The sequence below is a fragment of the Ascochyta rabiei genome, chromosome 2 (genome assembly GCF_004011695.2).
Source record: "Ascochyta rabiei chromosome 2, complete sequence".
Taxonomy (NCBI): Eukaryota; Fungi; Ascomycota; class Dothideomycetes; order Pleosporales; family Didymellaceae; genus Ascochyta; species Ascochyta rabiei.
The window spans coordinates 864,690-880,840 of NC_082406.1; the positions used below are offsets into that span (position 1 = coordinate 864,690).

General features: G+C 54.3%; 10 protein-coding genes across 10 annotated transcripts, besides 4 other annotated features; 3 read left to right on the forward strand and 7 right to left on the reverse strand.

Annotated features, from left to right (window-relative positions):
* Nucleotides 1–45: 45 nt before the first annotated feature.
* EKO05_0001209 (uncharacterized protein) lies at nt 46–405 on the forward strand (the record flags this gene model as incomplete). The annotated part of the gene is made up of 1 exon (XM_059635614.1): nt 46–405. The coding sequence occupies one exon, from the start codon at nt 46–48 to the stop codon at nt 403–405; it is 360 nt and encodes a 119-aa protein (XP_059491597.1).
* Nucleotides 132–202: a tandem repeat.
* Nucleotides 406–1,137: 732 nt separating the features above from the next.
* EKO05_0001210 (uncharacterized protein) lies at nt 1,138–2,024 on the forward strand (the record flags this gene model as incomplete). The annotated part of the gene is made up of 2 exons (XM_038937277.1): nt 1,138–1,336; nt 1,393–2,024. The coding sequence occupies 2 exons, from the start codon at nt 1,138–1,140 to the stop codon at nt 2,022–2,024; spliced, it is 831 nt and encodes a 276-aa protein (XP_038801967.1).
* A 299-nt stretch (nt 2,025–2,323) lies between these two features.
* EKO05_0001211 (uncharacterized protein) lies at nt 2,324–4,031 on the reverse strand (the record flags this gene model as incomplete). The annotated part of the gene is made up of 2 exons (XM_038937384.1): nt 2,324–3,288; nt 3,341–4,031. The coding sequence occupies 2 exons, from the start codon at nt 4,029–4,031 to the stop codon at nt 2,324–2,326; spliced, it is 1,656 nt and encodes a 551-aa protein (XP_038801968.1).
* Nucleotides 2,347–2,378: a tandem repeat.
* A 697-nt stretch (nt 4,032–4,728) lies between the features above and the next one.
* Nucleotides 4,729–6,240, reverse strand: EKO05_0001212 (uncharacterized protein; the record flags this gene model as incomplete). Its single annotated transcript, XM_059635615.1, has 1 exon — nt 4,729–6,240. One exon carries the CDS (start codon nt 6,238–6,240, stop codon nt 4,729–4,731), a length of 1,512 nt encoding a protein of 503 aa, XP_059491598.1.
* Nucleotides 6,241–7,695: 1,455 nt separating this feature from the next.
* Nucleotides 7,696–8,154, reverse strand: EKO05_0001213 (uncharacterized protein; the record flags this gene model as incomplete). Its single annotated transcript, XM_038937100.2, has 2 exons — nt 7,696–7,944; nt 8,005–8,154. The coding sequence occupies 2 exons, from the start codon at nt 8,152–8,154 to the stop codon at nt 7,696–7,698; spliced, it is 399 nt and encodes a 132-aa protein (XP_038801969.2).
* Nucleotides 8,155–8,939: 785 nt separating this feature from the next.
* Nucleotides 8,940–9,140, reverse strand: EKO05_0001214 (Short-chain dehydrogenase/reductase aba4; the record flags this gene model as incomplete). Its single annotated transcript, XM_059635616.1, has 1 exon — nt 8,940–9,140. The coding sequence occupies one exon, from the start codon at nt 9,138–9,140 to the stop codon at nt 8,940–8,942; it is 201 nt and encodes a 66-aa protein (XP_059491599.1).
* Nucleotides 9,141–10,351: 1,211 nt separating this feature from the next.
* EKO05_0001215 (Isovaleryl-CoA dehydrogenase) lies at nt 10,352–11,860 on the reverse strand (the record flags this gene model as incomplete). The annotated part of the gene is made up of 3 exons (XM_038937144.2): nt 10,352–11,044; nt 11,107–11,684; nt 11,734–11,860. The coding sequence occupies 3 exons, from the start codon at nt 11,858–11,860 to the stop codon at nt 10,352–10,354; spliced, it is 1,398 nt and encodes a 465-aa protein (XP_038801972.2).
* Nucleotides 11,608–11,684: a tandem repeat.
* Nucleotides 11,861–12,055: 195 nt separating the features above from the next.
* Nucleotides 12,056–12,820, reverse strand: EKO05_0001216 (uncharacterized protein; the record flags this gene model as incomplete). The annotated part of the gene is made up of 1 exon (XM_038944926.1): nt 12,056–12,820. The coding sequence occupies one exon, from the start codon at nt 12,818–12,820 to the stop codon at nt 12,056–12,058; it is 765 nt and encodes a 254-aa protein (XP_038801973.1).
* Nucleotides 12,821–13,066: 246 nt separating this feature from the next.
* Nucleotides 13,067–14,083, reverse strand: EKO05_0001217 (Catechol 1,2-dioxygenase; the record flags this gene model as incomplete). The annotated part of the gene is made up of 2 exons (XM_038937151.1): nt 13,067–13,748; nt 13,809–14,083. 2 exons carry the CDS (start codon nt 14,081–14,083, stop codon nt 13,067–13,069), a joined length of 957 nt encoding a protein of 318 aa, XP_038801974.1.
* Nucleotides 13,318–13,350: a tandem repeat.
* Nucleotides 14,084–14,618: 535 nt separating the features above from the next.
* EKO05_0001218 (Carboxy-cis,cis-muconate cyclase) lies at nt 14,619–15,859 on the forward strand (the record flags this gene model as incomplete). The annotated part of the gene is made up of 4 exons (XM_038937395.1): nt 14,619–14,765; nt 14,818–14,926; nt 14,978–15,451; nt 15,501–15,859. The coding sequence occupies 4 exons, from the start codon at nt 14,619–14,621 to the stop codon at nt 15,857–15,859; spliced, it is 1,089 nt and encodes a 362-aa protein (XP_038801975.1).
* Between the last annotated feature and the right edge of the window lie 292 nt (nt 15,860–16,151).

Genomic DNA, 16,151 nt, shown 5'->3' on the forward strand with positions numbered 1-16,151 from the left:
CGCATTGCTAAGCACTGTTCGTCGAGCTGCGTTGAAGACTTGCTCATGTTGTCAAGTAGAGAGAAGGACAGACACCAGTACGGCGAGGACGGGAACAGTGCTCAGCGCGGTCGAGAGATGTCGCCAGATGTCAGCACCAGCCGCAAGCACCAGCACCTCAGATCAGCGGCACACTATCAGCTATGCGACCAGTTCCAGCACCGAAGCGGGCGGTTTGATAGTGTAGATGAAGCGCCGCACCACGCAAAACACCACCACCGCCACCGTGGCGGTCCCATCTCAAAGCCGCAGCACGGTAGCAGCGTCCCTCCCCGCAAGCAGCACAACGCCTCAGACGAGACGCACGGCAAGCCTGCGACGAAGCAGAAGAAGGGAGCCATCAGAAAGGTGCTGGACTGGTTGTAAAGTAATGTCGGGCGTTGGAGAAAGGACCTTGTTTGTAAGGAAGATTGCTGAGAGTTGCCTATTCAAGCGGGCTGTTGCTGTTGCCGTTGGTTGGTTGGCTTGGTCGCATCAAGACGAGTTGGTTTTATTAGCTTGTATATTATTATTATCGTCGGATACCCAGAAGAAGGAAAGAAGGAAAGAAGGATAGACAGACGGAAAGACAAATAGAACGTCTGAAAGGAGGAAAGAAAGAAGGGGAATTATTATATTATTTATATTACTACACTACTACTACCACCTCTCAGCGTTTTCGTTCATGTACTTTACAAAGCGGACAAGAATTCTTCCGAAAACAGTCTAGCACGATCACTCTTCGCTAACGAATGCGTTATCCAGACCGGCCCTGACGATCCTCTGATACTGAGATTCCCAAGACGCGTAGACGCGGCTGCGAAGTGTTGCTAGCGCTAGCCCACCGCAGAGGAGGACAAAAAAAAAACAAAAAACGGCGGTGGTGTGTTTGCGCGGGGATCTCGGCAGCGTAGTGGATTCTGCGCCGTTTTTGTTTCTGTTTGGTTTTGGGTCGCGCGTTCATGGTGGGTTGGGGGAGAGAGAGAGTCTTGACGTCATGTGAATCCTGGACTACCCAACTACCCAGTGCTGGTCAGTGGATTGTTTTGGTGATTACGCTGTGATTTGACTTCTCTCCTTCAGCCACCAGCTTTGCGCGTTCTGTTCTGAACTGTTGATATGACGGAGATTGCGATGGAGAAGGTGTGGTATGCTGAGGGTCTGAAGGTGGATCGTCATGATTCTGTGACCGACGGCTCGCTCACCAACGGCGACTACGACTTCACGGCGAGTGACGTCCGCACTGTCAACCACGTACCCATCACCAGCAGACAGAGGCCCTGGGTGAATCCCAAGAACTCGCCGCTCAAAGATCCAGGTGGGGTTCCCGCTATGCACGCTTTGTGTGTACTTGCTGACGTGCCAACTCCCCAGGCCTCGCGCGCGCCAACATCGCCGCAACGCACGACAAGCCCAACGGCACGACCGAAGGCGACTGGGCCAAGAAACACCGGCACCAGACGGTGCTGCAGCAACACTGCGAGTTCTTCGACCGCGACCGCGACGGCATCCTCTGGCCGTCCGACACCTACGTCGGCTTCTACAACCTGGGCTTCGGCGTCATCCTCTCCGCCTTCGCCCTCTTCATCATCCACATCAACTTCTCCTACCCGACCTCGTCCTCCTGGCTCCCCGACCCCTTCTTCCGCATCAACCTCGTCAACATCGACCGCACGAAACACGGCTCCGACAGCGACACGTACGACTCCCAGGGCCGCTTCCGACCGCAGCAGTTCGAGGACATCTTCTCCAAGTATGCCGACGGCGCGGATTACCTGACGATATGGACGCTGCTGGCCCAGATCAAGGGACAGCGGAACATCTCGGATCCGATTGGCTGGGGCGGTGCTGTGTTTGAGTGGATGGCGACGTATCTCATGCTTTGGCCTGAGGACGGCAAGATGAGGAAGGAGGATGTTCGGGCGATTTACGACGGGAGTCTTTTCCACAAGTGGGCCAGGGACTGTGAGAGGAAGAGGAAGGCGGGTACCATGCGCAGGTGGTAGTGCGCATGTTGTGCTGTGCTGGCACTGAGATTGGACTCAGCATGGTCGCATCGAAACTTTGCTCAGCATCTGGCGGACGGTACTTGACAAATAACATCAGAAGGACGGACGAAATGGATTTTTTCACGCGTCGATATACCCGGCTTCGCCGCAGCGATGGCCATGGCTTGTACAGTTCCTGTCGCTTAAGTCTATGTCGCTAGAAACACCGCTCCTTACAAATCAGGAAGCAGCAGACCCGAGACGTGCCCAGGTATCTGCTGAGTTCTAGGTAGTGACGAAGAAGTAGAAACTATTTTTCAGGAGTCCTCAGACCCTTTACTCACATCATCGTCATCATCATCGTCATCATCAATGGCAAACGGGCTCTTTTTCCTCAGCTTGCTCCCAAACTTGAACAAGACGTACGGCGCCGGGGTCAACACCAGCGCAACACACCCCAACAGCGTCATTGTCCAATGCACGCCAATACCGCCATACATGGGCCTCGCAGCCATCACCATCCCTCCCACAACCGCATACCGCATCATTGTCACACCCGCCAACGCAATCGATGCTTTCTCTCCGTAGCTGTCGATGATGTACTCGTAGCTACTGACATACATTGCATTCAGCACGACACCAAAGCAAAAACAGGCGCCAAGACCAGAGTAGATGGAGATCCAGGAGTAGTCCGTCCAACCGAGCCAGAAGAGAGAAACGGGGAGGAGCGGGGATGTGAGCATGGCAGGCCAGAGGCGGAACTCGGGCCTCACGCTGGCTCGATCGTCGTAGCCAGCGTGGCGGCGCGTGCAGGCGTAGAGAGCGGGCGTCGTGATCGAGAAGGCTGTTGCGCCGAGTGCTATCGAAGCGAAGCATGCGCCTTCCTCGAGTACGCTGAGGCCGTAGCGCCGCTTGAAAATGTAGTCGAACCCCGAGAGGAAGCTGAAGAGCAGGATGTATAGGACGATCAGGAAACCTCCAAGCGAAAGCACAGCGGGTTCTTTCGCGGCGAACTTAACTGTGAGAGGTAATGTTTCTTTGACCCGGTTGAAGAAGCTGGAGCCTTGCTCGTGTTTGGTGACGTAGCGGTTGGATCCCGAGACGCGGCGGAGGTGCTTGGCTTTGAAGTCGAGCAGCATTGGGGCGTAGGTTTCCGGGAGAAAGAAAAGAGCGACAAGGAACGCAAAGCCAGATATGATCAAGGTAATCCAGTCCGTCCAGATCCAGTCCAGATCGTCTCGTGATGCGACCCAGCCTCCCACTATGGGCGCCAGCACCGGAGCTGTCAAGGGTCAGCACAGCACGTCGATCTGCGACGCGAGGTTTGTACTTACGAACGACATTGACCCATGCTATGACAGGGAACCACAAAGCTCGTTCAACCGGCCTGAACATATCGCCTACACTCGCACCATTGATGCCCAGTGCAGCACTGCTCGCCAAGCCAGCCAGATACCTGCACACAATTTGACTCGCGAAGTTCTCGCTCAGCGCCGTGCCCAAGATGAAGAATAAGTACACGAGCGTGAAGCCCAGGTACACGGGGTTGCGTCCGAGCGTCTGAGACAGAGGCCCAACGAAGAGACACCCAGATCCGATACCGAATAGATATATTGCAACGGAGAGGTCCTCTGCAACGGGGCTGACGTGGTATCGTTTACTGGCTTTGGAGTTGTCTAGGGAACTACATGCGCCAGCCCATGCTTGAGTGAAGACCAACAAACACAGAATGGCCATCGTCCTTGCCCGCTTGAGGAGCGGCCAGTTTTGTGGGTGGATGGGATCCTCGGGGCCATCGAACTCAACAACTATCTCTCCGTGGTTCAATTGACTGTCCGAGCTTTCGTGGTCCTTCGCTTCGAGTGCAGTAGAGGCATGCCGTTCCGGATCGTCATCGCGGAGTGTCGTATCGGTTTGGTGAGATCCTCGCAAATCAACTCTACGTAGTTGTCGCTGGGACGGTCGTTGTTGCCATTCAAGTTTGACATCTCTTCCTATCTTTTTATACTGAACAATTGACCACATGGCTCAGAGACCAAGTGTTGATTACAAGGGAACTTTCAGCACACAAGGGAACTTTCAACGCCAAGGGAACTTTCAACGCCAAAGGAACTTTCAACACACAAGCTTTCTTGGGGCGGACAAGCATAATTAAGCATGACAACAAGACGAAACAACGCCGCCAGCGTAGTGCTTGACGTCACTATTATTTTCCATCACTAGGAGTGTGTCGCGTGCGCAGATACTAAACTCAGCAGTGCTGCGCATTCGGGCAAGGCTGCGATGGTTTGACATATTGTATCGGCCAATCGCAAGGCTCCAGTGACTCGGTATGCCATCGGGATCATGACGATCCGACCCTTACCCTCGACCAAAGCTTCTGAGATGCGCTAAAGTAGTCTACTGCCTAGTCCGTGGCTGCCCTTACTAATGGTTGAGTTTCGTTGTTTTAGTTGATGGAGATTTGGCATGTTCTTCGAGTCTCCGGGAGCGGTGATTCATGGATTTGATCATTGATGACGCAACTATGGCCTGTATATGATGCGGCAGCCGTATTTAAGTAGATTCAGCGACAGACTTTGGGGTATCAGTTGCGTTCTTCGAAAAAACTTTGTACATTTTTGTTTTATGTCATGGCAGGACTGGTACGTGCGTGGGTATTGTGTCCTTGAGCCTGGTGCGCGTTCGTGGGAGATCTTTTGCAGGTAACTGGATGTATAACCTAGGCCGAGCGTGCTGTCACAATGCCACCGACCCTCTGATCGAACTCTCGTTTCCAAACTGGCATCATCGCCCTTGCTCTAGGGTTCGCTGCGTTCATGTCGAATGTTTCCAAGATGACTTCGTGGCGGTCTGCGATATCCTGCGCGGTGTTGTTCTGGTATTGTCGTACGATGCAGATCTCAAGGTGACGTAATCTGTTTGTGCGACGGTCTACAATGTTCTTGACCAAGGCCTTCAACGACTGTTCTGACGGTAGTGGAAAATCGGTGTTGAGATGCACTTCGCGAATGCTCTCCGGAAGCATGTCTCCCAGGCATGGAATATCGCTGTGCGTCCAAGCTGTCGCGCCGTCAGGTATGAAAGCGTCGCGACCAAGGCGCTGCCCGCTCTCGAGAGGTGGGCCACAGAAAGGAATCACGTCTACTTCCAGCTTGCGTAGGTTCGGGAAACAGTGGAAGGAAGACAGCCCGTTCACAATTTCTCCATGTAGCTCATCCACTGTTATCGCCATGTCGACAATCTGTCTACCAAGACGGTCTGCCAGCGCCTGCAGGAATTCTCCAGGGTTCCAGTCGTAACCGAGGCCGTCCCACTTCGTCTGATGAGAGTATTTGAAGACCGTAACGGCGGGTGTTTGTGACAATAAGGCGTCCAGACCCTGCGCATCCATACAGCAACTGGCAAGTTCTAGTCGCGTCAAAGGTGACTTGCTTGCATAGCGCCAATGAAACGGAATCCCGCCCCAGTCATCATCGACCGCGACGCAGCTCACGGCGTACAGGTTCCGGATGCTGTTGAGTACCATGAATGGCTGCAGACACTGTAGACCGACACGAACATCGTAGCCTTCTTCTGTGAAAGGCATCAAGGTTTCGAGAGATTGCAGGGCCTGCCTCCTGCGCTTGGGCGTGCTGTCGTTAGACATTGAGACCAATGACTCCACGGATGGCACGAGCGCTGCAGCAGCTTCTTCATCACGAACCTCGTGCCATCTGTCTGGCAACTGCAAGGTCTTGAGGTTTGGAAGTAGGGCAAGAAGCGCAACGGTGGCGTACAGCTTGTCAACGCTTTCCAAATCGGTGGTCTGGTCTTCCTCTATGATCTGCGTCCACCACTCATCCAAATCTGCATTCTGAAAGTACTCTGCATTGCGCAAGAGGCTCTTGATTTGTTGCACGGACTCCTTGTTATTTCGAAAGCTGTTTGTGGCACCCTGGCTTCCGATTTCTTCGTCTGGCCGACGGTCCCACAAGCTTAACGTCTCAACGTACTCAGCTATGATAGGATTCTGCGAGATCTCATACAGTACATTCAGCGTATCGCCGCGACGCATCATGCTCTGGTTGTTTGTATGCCTCCATCGACGCCTTAAGGTATTGTGGACCTGGATTTGAGTCTTTGCGCGTTCATAGACGGCCTTGCAGGACAGAACGAATCCTTCGAGGCCAGCAGGCCCCGCGAAATCGATAATGTAGTCGATTATCTCGGGAGGAAGGTCCAAAAGTCTCATGGTGAAGCGTACGTACGTGACTGGTAAGACAGAAAGTGTGCTATAGTTGGGCATTCGTGTGTCGGGTAGGGGTCTAGGGGTCCGCAGATTCAGGTGGGTATAAACGTGGTGCAGATCGCTGTAAGGAACGGTGCACGAATCAAAGTTTGCTGCATGCGTTCGGGATGCACCTTGATTATGTAATTAGCTTCCTTGGTGCCTCGACCTACCAATCAAATTTGTTTGCTCGACGTAGTGACCAATGGTCTTCCATAAGAAAGACAATAGATGCTTATCTCATGAATTCTTTGCATGACTGTTCCTGTTCAACTGGCAAATGGATACTGCAACGTGAACATTGACGTGAGCTCTCCAGTCTCTCAACTCATCGACAAACACATGGACCAGCTTTGATTCGCCCGGCAAAAAACACCGGAAAACCTTTAGCATCTCAACTGTTTGAGAATTGTAGACGAAAACCGGTCCAGGCCGTAGTAAGGTTGCAATAGCACGGGAATGCAACGGTCTTACCTGCTGCATGACAAGAACAACGCCTACAACAAAGTTCCTACCATCGTCAACAACAAACGGGCCGATGCCTTTCTGCGTAATGACTGGTTCTTTGTCAGTTGCGGCCCGGATACCTACCTAGGTCAGCCGGATTGAGGGCTCGGAAGTATTCTCACAAAGGACGATGTGTTCGTCTCGCATTGCGTCGCGTTCTGGGCTCGAGATTGCACCAATCATGCTTCTCCAGTTCCCTGCTTCACACATGTCGGACCACAGATGACCAAATCCGGGAAGCCCTCGCCAGGATTCGTCAAGAGGCTGCTTACCCGCTGTAGGTGTCGATTCAGGGTTTGGAAGGTCTCCGATAACTTGTAGTAGTGTAATCAAAGGCTCGATGTGTTGTCTTGTGAGTTCCAAGAGAGCATCCATCAAGAATCCCCAGAGTCTGGCAAGAGCTTCTCTGGGGCTGTCCGCGGCTATGATTGGCCGAATGATGGCTTGTGCGGCCTCAGTGGTAGATGTCTTTTGGCGCAAGTAGTGTTTCAGTGCCTGCGCTTCTTCGGGGTGGCATCCGTCTTGGACATCGCCGTCGGGTGCGAGTTTGTGCGAAAACCAGGTGTCGGACATAATGCCCTGTTGGAGTGCATTGAATTCGAAGTACGGATGTGATAGGATGAAAGTTGCGAAAGAGATAACTGAATATCGAATACAATTAGTTCAAGCTCTTCAGCGACGATACAGAGTACACACTGAAACAAAAACTTGCAGCACGCCTGATTGACGTCACATGTTACCCATGGAATCAGGCAACCAAACAACCTAGGAGACGGGTCACATCGTGGAGAACTAGAGCTTTGACACAGAGTTAGATATCTTTGATTAGTTGTAAGTAAAAACGACAATCGGATACAAATTTAGTCGTAGCATGCGCATCGTTTGTGTTTCTTCTTTGCATCTTTATGCCTATCAATCTTTCCGACCACGACCTTCCACAATCTTCGCATTCTCAATCACACACGTCTCTGTTCCGACCATGACCCGCATTTTCTCGACATCAAACAGATACTCCTCGTCCGGCTTCACCACATCCTTGTAGTACGGATCCTTGTAAGCCTCCTCGAAATCCTCGTATTTCCTTACGTAGAAGTCTGCCATGCCATCATACGATAACGTATTCTGGCTGGTGAGATTCTTGTGTGCGCTCGTAGTGTGGTACTGGAGGTATGAGCTCAATTACTCTTTCATCGAAGTTCGGTGACTTCAGTGGAGGTGTACCTGAGTGTACTTCACCACACCATGGCGCTGTAGCCATGCGGAGACAAGAGGCGCATGCTTCTCTGCCCAGTGCTTGTGATACTCTTCTTCTGATATCCTGGCGTTCCGGTTTGCGAGCACTGTGATGCGGATCAGGCTCTCTGTCGACATGATGGGGGAGGGTCAGGAGGCAGCGTAGTGGTGAGGATCGGAGATTGACGCTGTAGTGAGCTCAGATGAGAAACCGACACCTAGAGATACATAAGCCCTTGCTTCGTAGTGGTGACATCATGACTTAAAGGACGAGAAAAGAGCGGTTCGAGAAGTCCTGCTAGGTCGGTTGTTCGACGAGTTCTCTAGCAGAACCATCCACTGTCAACGGGTAGCGCGACTCCAGTGATGAACGAGCTCGCGTCCGCGATCAGGAACTCGACTGTCGCCGGGATCACCTTCTGATCCGCTGTCCTCCCAGCGCCAGAAACCCATAGTCCACCTCCTTGCCCAGGATTTGATGACTGTTTCTCAATATCGGCGTATCCACCGGACCCCTGGAGTTGGATGTCAGCCATCGCTACACGACCACGCACTAGGCTACAGACTTACGGGCAGAAACAATTACACCTGATCTTCCTCGGCCCTAGCTCATTCGTAGCGACCCTCGTCATCCCAATAACCGCATGCTTGCTACTCGCCTACGCGAGATTATTAGCCGCGCCAATGAGTTCCATACTCGAGGCGTTGACTGGCGAAACGCCTGCATTTATATGCGGGACTTGCGCTCTCAAGCAGTTCCCCACTCCGATGACATTGAATCCGTAGATGAAGTCCCAATCATCGTCATCCACACCCTCAATGGGAACGACGTTACTCTGCTTCCCAATGACGCCTGCCAAATTCGCACAGCCGTCCAGCTTGCCGAAGGCCTCCACGGTAGCCAAGATCCACGACTCGACTTGCTAGCGCTGGGAGACATTGACAACAGTGATGAGGACATGCGCGCCTGCTGTCTTCAGCTCTGTCCCCAGGGCTTTGAGCGGCTGTTCTTGGATGTCGACAAGGGAAAGCTTGGCGCCTTTGCTTGCAAGCAGACGAGCGGTTTGAAGGCCCATGCCCGACGCTGCGCCGGTGGTGACGATGACCTTATCCTGGAGTGACATCTTAACGAAGATCGTGGGGTGGACGGAGAGGTGTTGCAGACTACAAGCAGCGAGACCGTGAGCTCTCCCCAAGTATCCACCACGAGCCCCGCTGTGTTATCTATCCATCATGAGTACCGCGCTACCCGCGAAACCAATCGACGAAAGTAGGGCCATGCTGGAGCAAATAGGCGCTGTGGATGAGAAGGCGTGCCACAAGCAGCATCCAGCTGTGTTGGAGAAACAATGCGCATACCAGCGAGCATTGCCACAAGCCCCACCTCGCAGCACTAAACTCCAATTGTCCTCGAGAGCAGCAAGCCCCAAGCGCAACTCGCTGGAGATGATCGGCATCGAGAGAAGGCCTTGAAACACGTTGCAAGTAGATGTTGTGGGCTCATCCGCTTTTCTCATGGGCGACCGACGACGATGGCTCGGAGCCGCCTGTCGCACGTGACTGGTGCGTTGCAGCATCACCAGAGGCTAAAAGGAAAAACATCGGCCGCTACAACCAATAAGACAACCAGCTGCAGATTACCGAAGCCCCCCACCATGTAGGGTTCGACAAGACGCGATCCAGAAAACATTCATGTGCAAATAGATATATTAGGATATATATTGTAAATTTCAGTCGCTTGTTATCAAGCAAACACCGACGGGTCGGTAACTCAGGTTAGTTACCTCAACACACCTCCTTGAAGCACCCCGTCTAACAACCTCTCCAGTGGTAGAGTGTAGGATTGCAGCCTCCCAAAGCAGTTTATCCCGAAGTCACCGGTTCGACTCCGGTTCGGCCCTGACTTCCATGCTTTCTTTTTATTTTTACTCTCCTCGAGGCATCCTACCGATCTGCTGTCGCATCCGGCGTGATCGATTTCGGTTGGATGGTTCCTTTTTGGTGGTGGCACGCCTCCGGTGTGTGGTGTGTGGATTGAGCGCTTATTGGGGTTTCTTTCCTTTTGAAGATCAGCGCAAGATCGTAGACTATCCAGGAACAGCACAGAGTTGTAAAAGACTGGGAAAGGGATTGACTGGAGTAGAATAGTGGGGCAGATATGTATTGCCGTTAGAGGGTTAACGATGCTGTTGGGCGAGTAATATGTCAATGGGAGTTCTTCGTGTCAGTCAGTGCACAGCGTTCATGATATACTCGAGTCTGGTATAGTGTGGAAAGGAAATGTTTTTTTGTTCGGCCTACAGGATAAGTGCAGAGTCATTGTAGTGTGCTTCAACTATATATCCTGCTTGTACTCCTTGTTGAATGCCCGCCCGATGACCATGCGTCGGACCTCGCTCGTCCCGGCGCCGATTTCGTAGAGTTTCGCGTCACGCAGTATGCGGCCTACAGGAACCTCGTTCATGTAGCCCATTCCGCCCATGAGTTGCACGGCATCGGCGGCAACCTCGCTCGCGCGCTCTGCGGCGTACAGGATTGCGCCCGCGCAGTCCTGGGTCTTGATCAGAGGGTCGGCGTGGCTCTCGTCGACAGCGCGGGCGACGGAGTATGTGAAGGAGGCCGAGGCTCGGTACTTTGTGTACATGTCTGCGAGCTTACCCTGGACAAGTTGGTTGTGTGCGATGGGCTGGCCGAATTGTTTGCGTTGGTGGGTGTAGGGGAGGGCGTTATCCAGACTCGCTTGCATCAACCCCAAGGGGCCGGCGGACAGCACGAGGCGCTCGAGATCGAGACCTTCCATGAGGACGCGGACGCCTTTGTTGAGCTGGCCAAGCATGTTCTCCTTTGGGACGAAGACGTCTTCGAAAACAAGCTCGCCTGTGTTGGAGCCGCGCATGCCAAACTTGTCGAGTTTGTTGGCTACGGAGAAGCCTTTTGTGTCTGTGTCGACGATAAAGGCGGTTATGCCTTTGGAGGCGGCGTCGGGAGCGGTTTTGGCGTAGACGACGATAGTGTGCGCGTCTGGGCCCTGTTGAAGTCAACTCCAGCCTTGGTGCACAGTCAATGAGGAGTGTGAACGTAACAACATACGTTTGTAATCCACATCTTCGTTCCGTTTAGTAGATAGCCTCCATCCACCTCCTTCGCTGTGGTCTTCATGCTCACGACATCACTGCCGGCGGAGTGCTCGCTCATCGCAAGCGCGCCAATCCTCTCGCCCGAGATCAGTGCCGGGAGGTACTTCTTCTTCTGCTCTTCGTTGCCGTTGAGCATCAGCTGGTTGACGCATAACTGGCTGTGCGCGGCGTAGCTCAACCCAATGCTGCCCGACGCTCGGCTAAGCTCCTCCATGACAACGCAGTGTGCTTGGTATCCCATGGCCAGGCCGCCGTACTCCTCAGACGCCGTGATGCCGAGGAAGCCAGCTTCGCCAAACTTCCGCCATATGTCGTTGGGGAATGCATTGTCGCGGTCTGTCTTCGCTGCAAGCTCTTCTGGCATCTCCCTCCTCGCAAAGTCCTGCACGCTTTCGCGGAGCTCATCGAGGTCGGATTGTGACGGGGGCGTGAAGTTGACGGGGTGCTTCGTCGACGCGTGGCGGACTGTGGCGAGAGGCGCGACACGAGGCGCGTGGCGGAGGGTGCGTGTGAGGAGGCGAGGGGCGAGGGCTGCCATTGTGAGTGTGACTCTTGTGTGTATACAAGCAGACGATCGTACGGTGGAGAGAAATTGTGTCGCTCCATGCTGGGCGTGCAAGGTGCGGGCTGTGGCGGCTTAAGGGCAGCCGAGGTGAGGCGCCTTCCTTTTTGGTGTGGAGATGCACGGATGGGGAAGGCGGCTTCATTCCGCTGCCAGACAGCCAGACAACACCGGAGCTGGACAACACCAGAGCTGGACGACACCAGAGCTGGACAACACCAGAGCTGGACGACACCAGAGCTGCACAAAACCAGAACCAAACAACACCAGAGCTGGACGGTAGAGACAATCAGGTGTGAAATGTGAAGCGTCGACGGGAATCCATTGTGGCATGTTACCTTTACAAATCCTCAACCTTCTTCATCCCTCTCCCGTTGCACTCTCCCACATCCAGCGCGACCAGAAATCTACTCACGCAATTGTACGCCGCCACCGTCGCCGTGAGCTCCACAATCTGCTTGTCATCCAAGAATTGCTTGAGAGCCTCAGCGACCCCGTCCTCGACGTGCACTCCGATCGTCATCTGATCTGTGTACTCCAACACGCCCCTCTCCTCCGTGCTCAACTTGTCCAGAGCACCTGCGTTCTGCTGCCGCTCCTTTCCGCGGCCGATGAAGGTCGTCTCGAGCACAACGCTCATGGCATCTCGGCTGACCCCGGCCTTGACAGCGAGCGCGGCATGGACGTCCCACTCGTGCACGGCGCCATTCAAAGCGGCAACGCGCGAGATGGCGAGCTCTTTCCATGTGTCAGGCACAGATGTCTTTGTGCGAATGGCCCCGATAAATGACGACCAGCCATCGGCAACGCTGGGGTTGTGCAGTAACGCGAGGTCCAAAGGGATCAGGGGACGTGGGTTGCGGCGTGCAGCGATGCGCTCATACACCGCACGGGCCTCCTCGGTAGGTGCTTCTTTCGGGGCGTAGGGGACGCGCATTGTAGTTGCAAACGAGTTTGTAAATGCACGGTAAGTGTGCGGGGGTAGGTTGCGCGTCTGGCGTGTGAAGGTGCTGAGGTCGAAGAGTTTGAACATGAGAGTCGACCGAGGGGAGCAGAGGTATATGTAGGCAAGCTGGCCTTCCTTTGCGGTAAGCGATGTCGGCATCTGGGAAATGTTTTTCCCAGTCCCGTTATAGTGAGGCTGCTGAGGCAGTGCTTTCCTCTCGAGGCACTGGAATTCACATCACTGGGGAACACGGCGTGCTTTCCTTTCGAGGCACTGGAATTCACATCACTGGGGAACACGGCGTGCTTGTAACTTTTGAATATATACAACGCTGCAACCTATCCGCGATTTACGAACAGATGATCCCAAACGCCAACGCAGCCATTTACACAATACACATGATATCTACAACCTGCTCGCCTCGTCGAAAACGTTGGGCAGCCTAGGGATGCCTTCAAGACGACCAGTCTTCTTGCCTGTTGGCGCCAGAGTGACGTTGTACTCGAGGTCGAGCTGTGCCTTCTCGTCCTTGCTGGGCGTGAAGTCAAGCAGCAGGTCGTCCTTGACAGCGAAGACGGTGTCGTTCACCGCCCACGGGTCATCGCGGGGGTACAGCTGTGTGATCAGAGGCTTGAAGCCCTCCGCTGAGACCATGAGGTGGATGTGAGCGGGGCGGTTGGGGTGGCGGTCGAGCGTCCTGAAGAGCTGTCCGACAGCGCCATCCGTGGGCAGAGAGTACGAGGTGGGCTTGTAGCAGTAGTACCAGTACTCGCCGTTCTCGTTTGTGGTGAACTTGCCGCGCAGGTTGTTGGGCCTCTGATTCTCCGGGTCTTGGAAGTCGTACTTCCCGTTGGCGCTTGCCTGCCAGATATCAATGACGGCGCCGGGGATGCCCTTCTTGGTGTCGAGGTCTCGGACAACGCCGTGCATGAGCGTCGTCTGGCCGTCTGGGTGCGGGTCGGTGACGATGGAGTCGCCGAGCTCGCGGAAGGGAGAGTGGGGCGACCAGAAGGGACCGAGAATGGTGCTCGATGTGGGCGTCTCGCCAGACTCGTTGATGTGCTTGTGGGCGATCTCATCGACCAGCCTGAGCATCTGGTTAGTGTTCCGCAAACAGCACGCTCGGCTTGCCTTTGTGCAAACTTACGACTCCACGCCCAGAACATCGGAAATGCGGTGGGCCTCGTTCCTCGACGACGTGGTGGTCTTGCCGATGGCGTTGACAAAGCGCACCCCGTCGAACCACTCCTCGTTGGTGAGCTCAACCTCGCGAATGAAGTCGTGGAGGTGGCGGATCAGCTTGCTCATGACAAAGCGTGTCCTGTCGTCGACCTTGGGCCCCATGGCATTGATGACGGCATCGGTGAAGTTGGGGTCGAAGCGGTGCTGCGACTTCTCCTGGTACTCGGGCGCGGATGCCATGGTGAAGAAAGTGGTGCGAGTGGAAATGGAAATGAAGTGGGTGTGTATATATATAGAGAGAGAGCACAAAGACTAAACTCTGCGCAGGTGTATGGTGTGGAGGGGGATGAAGCTTTACTGCCCTCCTGGGCCAGCAGACCCCTCTTATATGTACAATTTCTCGACTGTAGCCAGGCCATCAGGCGACTCGCTTTGGTTCTCGCACGCTGCGGCAGAACGCCCGGCTCGTGAAGCTCTGGGACGCGGAGTGCATGCAGTGCCGGACGTTCCGCTAGACTACCCCGCAATGACAGGGGTATGCCGCCAATCAGCGCGCGGCAATGGAAGAAGTCTCTACCGGCTTTCTTCCACACTTCTCCAGGGCAGAGCAGAGCCCCGCCATCGGTCCCACGCCTCGGCCGTCTGGCGTCGCGATACGAGATGCGCGTGGCCTGCGAGAATACGAGTGTGGACGATGATGTCTCTGGCACGAGCTATTCGAGGCAGGCGTTGGCAGACACGACGTCTCTCGCTGTTCCATACATCAGCAGCCAACATGACGAAACACCATCTCATGTGCGGCACGTGGGTGAAGCCCGGCGTTATCGTTACTGTTTCGTTCGACACGGAGACGCTGAAGCTGGAGCTGGTCAAGAAGACGGAAATCCCACACGATGAACCCATTAGTTGGATGGCATTCGACGTATGTAACTCTCACCGAGCCCACAGGACGCAATGGCTGATGCGGGCTGCAGCACCAACGAAAGAACATCTACGGCGCGTCCATGAAGAGATGGAGCTCACACCGAGTCGACGCGCCTGGCGAGATTGTGCAGACAGGGAGCTACCCCATCGGTGGCCATCGTGCGTCTATTGCCTTTGAAGATGGAGTCCTCGGCTGACACACCTCAACAGCCAAAGCAAACGACGCAGACACGAGGACACGTGCCATCTTTCTTCTCCCCTCGAAGAAACCTCCCTATGCTGTGTACTGCAATCCCTTCTACGACCATGCTGGTTATGGCAACGTTTTCTCTGTCGATGAGTCTGGTGCCATGAAGGAGAACATCCAGAACTACGAGTACTGCGAGAAGACGGCCATCCACGGCATGGTCTTCGATCCAACCGAGACATACCTATACAGCGCCGACATGTGGGCGAACAGGATATGGTGCCACAAGAAGATTGACGATCAAGGTCGGATGGAGACGGTGGGATACACCGAGGCCACGCAGCCAAAGGATCACCCGCGATGGGTTGAGATGCACCCCAGTGGGCAGTATCTGTATGCACTGATGGAAGGAGGCAATCGATTGTGCGAATATGTCATCGATCCGCAGACGAAATTGCCAGTCTACACCCACAAGACATATCCTCTGATTCCTCCTGGTATGTTCACAATCCTCGTTGCACGAAAGCATAACTGACGGCAACACAGGCATTCCCAACGCAGACACCATGTACCGTTCCGACGTGGTCTTCCTCAACCAATCCGCTTCCTACCTCTTCGCCACCTCGCGCTCCAACTCGTTCGACCTGACAGGCTATATTGCCGCATTCAAGATTGCGCCTTCTGGTGCAATCGAGCGTCAGATCTGTCTGAATCCTACCCCAACATCAGGCGGCCACTCGAACGCAGTGTCGCCCTGCCCATGGAGCGACGAATGGCTTGCGCTCACAGACGACGAGAAGGGCGGTATTGAGATCTACAGATGGCAGGACGAATTTTTGGCGAGGGTTGCGCGGTTGGAGATCCCAGAGCCTGGTTTTGGTATGAACGCAATCTGGTACGACTAGATGGTCTTGTAGACGTAGAAACATCACACCACATCAGCCATCGCAAGGCATTCGTCATCATCGAATGGCTGTCGATTCGAACAGTTTCGTAATCTGCATCCATATCGTACAATGTCAAAGGCTTACCCATATTCCGGCGCTAAACAAATTTCCGGGCGGAACAAGGAGGGGTAAATCCGGAGCCTTGGAGGGGCTCACGTCCTGGCGCTCTTTTGCATTAGCGGCTGCCGGCAGATGTCATCGGCGCGGGCAAGCTCTTATCCAGCGTCACGTCGTGCCTCTGTAGCTTCGA